Source organism: Acyrthosiphon pisum, chromosome A2 (assembly GCF_005508785.2).
Source record: "Acyrthosiphon pisum isolate AL4f chromosome A2, pea_aphid_22Mar2018_4r6ur, whole genome shotgun sequence".
NCBI lineage: Eukaryota > Metazoa > Arthropoda > Insecta > Hemiptera > Aphididae > Acyrthosiphon > Acyrthosiphon pisum.
This window is the reverse complement of record NC_042495.1, coordinates 81,650,931-81,655,472: the sequence shown is the minus strand read 5'-3', so window position 1 is coordinate 81,655,472 and position 4,542 is coordinate 81,650,931. Positions and strand designations below refer to the sequence as shown.

At 28.1% G+C, this 4,542-nt stretch overlaps 1 protein-coding gene across 2 annotated transcripts; it reads right to left on the bottom strand.

The window, feature by feature from the left end:
- Positions 1–765: 765 nt before the first annotated feature.
- On the bottom strand, positions 766–4,164 carry LOC100575510 (armadillo repeat-containing protein gudu-like). 2 transcript variants are annotated; one of them, XR_003839581.1, is made up of 3 exons: positions 3,933–4,164; positions 3,538–3,834; positions 766–1,124 (listed from the first exon to the last, which is right to left on the bottom strand). XR_003839581.1 is itself a non-coding variant. In XM_003242452.4 (3 exons), exons 1-3 carry the CDS (start codon positions 4,104–4,106, stop codon positions 1,017–1,019), a joined length of 504 nt encoding a protein of 167 aa, XP_003242500.1. In that variant the 5' UTR covers positions 4,107–4,159; the 3' UTR covers positions 766–1,016. The 2 variants fall into 2 exon arrangements, 1 of the variants encoding a protein (XP_003242500.1); XM_003242452.4 differs by having other exon boundaries at positions 3,613–3,834; positions 3,933–4,159.
- Positions 4,165–4,542: the final 378 nt, after the last annotated feature.

Sequence of the window (4,542 nt, the reverse complement as noted above, 5' to 3'; positions counted from 1 at the left end):
TTTGATTCATCAAATAAGTATCTGCACCAAGGTTAACACAAGTATAATTCGTACTGTATTACCTACGTCATAAAGTATAAACCTTGTGGGGGTACCTAGTAATATGGTTATTAGTTATTTACGTGTTCACACTCAGAAAAGCAATATTTTCGCCTCCCTTGGATACTGTAGACTTCTAGACTTCATTCCCTGAGTTTCTTATAATTAATTAATATTATAACGTAGGTATTTATTTACGAAACCACCGAAAATGCCCAAAATACTTTTGCTTACCATAGGTACATATAATTACATAATTTATATTGTGTGTCGTAAGTACATGGCCCATCATGGCTTCATCACATAACAATACACGTGACCAGGATCTTGATGACTTCCAATTATTTTCTATTTTTAACGTTCCATGATTTTCTTACTTTGTATTTTTATAGAGAACAAAAATATTTATTATAACATTTAATTTTTGATTATTTTGTCGTATTTAATTTCGCACAGTTATCAAATTAATTTTATATTATTATTATTTTGGTTTGAAGGTATTTTAATAATAATAAGACACGCTATTAAATTAACAACATTTATAATACTGTATTATAGTTAAATAGGTATACATATAATAAATAATAATCCTATATACACAAATACAATAGTAAATAATAACACTATAGGTACTTTATAATCAAATATCAACAGGTTGTGAGGGGGTAATATATTCATATCGTATATGAATTATTCAATTATATATATAAATATAATAATATAACAATATTAGGTAGGTATCTGCATATTAATAAAGATAAAAATAACATCATAAAGTCATAATATAGTTAAACACAACCATCGCAAAAGATGCAATAAATATTTGAAACAAAAAAGTTAACAGAATACATAAAGAAACAAAGTTAACTATATTGTTAATAAAAATATGATGTTTTATATATTATAATGATTTCACCTTTTGTTGTCATATATAATACAATCGTCTTGTAATCTGTAATCTATTATTTTAATGGTCATCATTTTAATCTTCGAGCGTTTAAAGCGATTTTACGAATATTTGCCAAACATCCAGCTGAAGCCTCCTGTACGTCGGGATCTCGTGACGCAATAGTCTCCATAAGAAACTGTAATTACAACGCAATTAGGTAGGTACACTACTCATTATTATTCTATGAATTAATATTTTTTTTTTTATCTAGACGGAATAAAAATTGAATAAAAATTTTCAAACGAATAGCCAACAGCCACAGCCCTCATAGCCATAATATGGTTTCTAAAATTAATTCAAGGTCTCCACATATAATACTTGTAACTGGGGACTAATATGCTAGCAGTGCTTTAGACATATGTAGCCATGTATAGGTACATAACCATTGATTATAAATAGTGATTATAGTACAGTATCGCATTGTAGAGGTAGACAAGAAATCGTCTTCATATTTTGCATATAATATATAGGTACTGGGTATTTTATGATTAATGATAAATATTATAGAATAGGTAGTATCTATAGGTATTCTGTGCAAACTGCTAAATGTGGTTGGCCGAATGACGTCTGACAACACGTCTTCATATACGTAGGTACAACATTTATTTTTCAACGTCTGTGAATTTTTATTATTATTAGAAGCTATATAGCCATATAGGCATATAGCATCTATATTGTTAGATTCATAAACGTTTTAGTATTTAGAATTTGAATTATATTATCTTTATAGGTTATAGAGTGTCTCGCCATCTTGTCCTTGCATATACTATATTCATGCCTGCAAGCTATTTATATACACATCCGGCTAGCTTTAACTTAAAAAGTACATAATTAATGGAGATAAGTTCATTTTTTTTTAAAATATTTACATATTCTCTATAAATTGGATTTCTAACATTCTTAAGAAACATGAAAACAAAAGTTGTAACTAATAATTAATTTACTTTGAGTTTGGAAAAACCATAAAAACAAGAAATGCCATATATTAAAATAGTTGTGCCTATCTAAAATATGATTTTTTGAAAAAATACTAGTTGAGAAAAAGTTACTGGCTAGGTAAAAATATTTTAATTTAAAAAATCATCAAGTTTTATCAATTTTAATTGATAAAATTATTATAATTATATATGTCAATAAAGAATAAATTTGAATTGCCACAGGTAATTTATCAAAAACATCTATATGTAATATGTATACAAAAAGTAATTATTTTATTGCCAGTAAAAAATTAAAAATAGTAAAAAATGTCCACGAGAAAACTATTTATGCTATTAAAAAACGTTGATAAAATAATGCACGTACTGGATAACACACTAATACCTATAGGGATACAAATATTAAATATACAATAGAGCCACGGTTTAAGATATACCTAACCGTGAATAGAGCCTATATGTACTATAAACACTTTAAATAATTAAACATGAACTTACGAGTAATGAGGGCAATATATGGACATCCACAAAGCCACATAATATAGGGTGCAGGGAAATAGTCAATATAGGGGATTTTACTCCCGGGGATTTCTGCTTAATTATATTATCCAGAGTGATTCATATATTTTTCCTATAATAATTAATTTATTAAAATTTTAATTTTTGGTAATTTTAATTATTCTTATTTCTTAAGGATCATATTATTTTCAGGAGTATTTTGTGGCGGAATAAAACAATTTTTTTTCAAATGGAAACCATTGAAACCTTTTTTACTAAATACTATAAAGGCATGAAGCAGATTTTTTTTAAAAAAATATTTACATATCTAAATCAAATTAAAATGAGTACCTAGTTTTTAGATTTTAGTTATTAAAATGTATGTTATACTATAATGCTGGGTTCCATAAAAAAATAATTTATGTTCAATAACATGGAATGAATCAATCGGCAATCATATGCCACTAAATCATGTTTAAAGGACTATTAGCTTACTATTGATTCATTAAATGTTTAGTGATTGTTCATGCGACCCGGTATAAGGTTATTAGCCCTTAAAAATAGTTTAACAAAACTATAAAACATCTGTAATATCCAATCTAGTAGTGCCTACTTTACCTACTTATTAGTTATTAATTTATTATACTCAGGCCATTTTACAAAATTTGAAGTGTTAATAGATTTAAAATCACCATAGCTCCCAGATATTCAAAACCTATTATCATGAATTTACTGTACATATTACGCAAAGACGAATAATTCAAAAAGATAATTTTCAAAAAAATCTTTAACTTACAAATGTATAGAAAAAATAGCGGTTTTAAAATTAAATACGCTGGCATTGCCACAAAGCACAGGACACCCCTTAAAATATAAATGGTACCTATACAAAATCTATGTATTTGAAAATAGGAATATTAGGTACCTATATTTATAATATATTACACTCTGTTATAACGAGTGGTATTTTTTTTAATTAGCATATTCAAGCAAACGTAGATTATTATTGTTATTTGTGGCGAAGAATAAAATATTATTATGATGTATATAGCAAAATAAATACAAGTGAAAATTTTTGCAATAAATGACAAATTAAATTAATAGCGTATTTTGTACTCAAGTATTTGAAGCCTTTGATACGAGCCAAATATAATATAATTATTTATATTTTATTGTCATCACTCATCGTACGGGAACGACACCACAAGATTCCATGGCCACACAATTTGTCGCATCTCCGGACAGACCGTGCAGAGCAAACGTAACGTTCTGTTTGACCAGATCAGAATTGGAATGTATGTATTTGGAAATGGGCAGTACTACATCAAGTCGACCGAACGTGTGACAGTTGCGTTCTAATAAACAGCAAGAACCGATGGCACGAGATAAATGGGCTTGGAGGTCCGAATTGCTCTGCAAAATGAAAAATTGTGGCCGATGGTTAATATCACAGTCGACTTCAATTGCACTAGTGCACTACACATAGATTACAGTATAATAATATGTATTACCGTGTGCACCAAACTAGATAACCGCTGTACGATATCGTAATCGGTGAGAATTGCCAAGTTTTCGGGTTCCTTGGCCAAAATTCCGATGACGGCGCACGCGGCTGCTAATACCCTCGTGTCGTGTGATTTTAATAAATCGACCAACATTACCAATCCGGTAACTAGAGAACGCATAATGTCACTAGACTCCTAATAAATAGTAATAGCTATATAATAATAATAATAATAATTCTAAATAGCATTAGAAAATATTGCATTAGATATAATAGGTATAAATAACAAATAAAATTGTATTGATATTTTTAGAAAAAAAACTAAAAAAAAATGGAAAATGAAAATGTCTCTAAACAGTTCAAAATAAATCAAAATATTTTTAAAATGTTATCGTGTATAGAAAATGGAAATATAAACAACCATTGAAAATTTCATGTATCTACGGTCATTTGTTTTAAAGTTACACCAAAAACCAAAATCGATTTTCTCGAAAACAGATTTTGCGTAAAAATTCCCGTTTTTCCTTAATTTGTCTTTTGTTTTTCCCGGCGCTTTTGAAAACTACTGAGAAATTTAAATTTTGACCTCTCCAATACACCAACGATATTCACTTTCT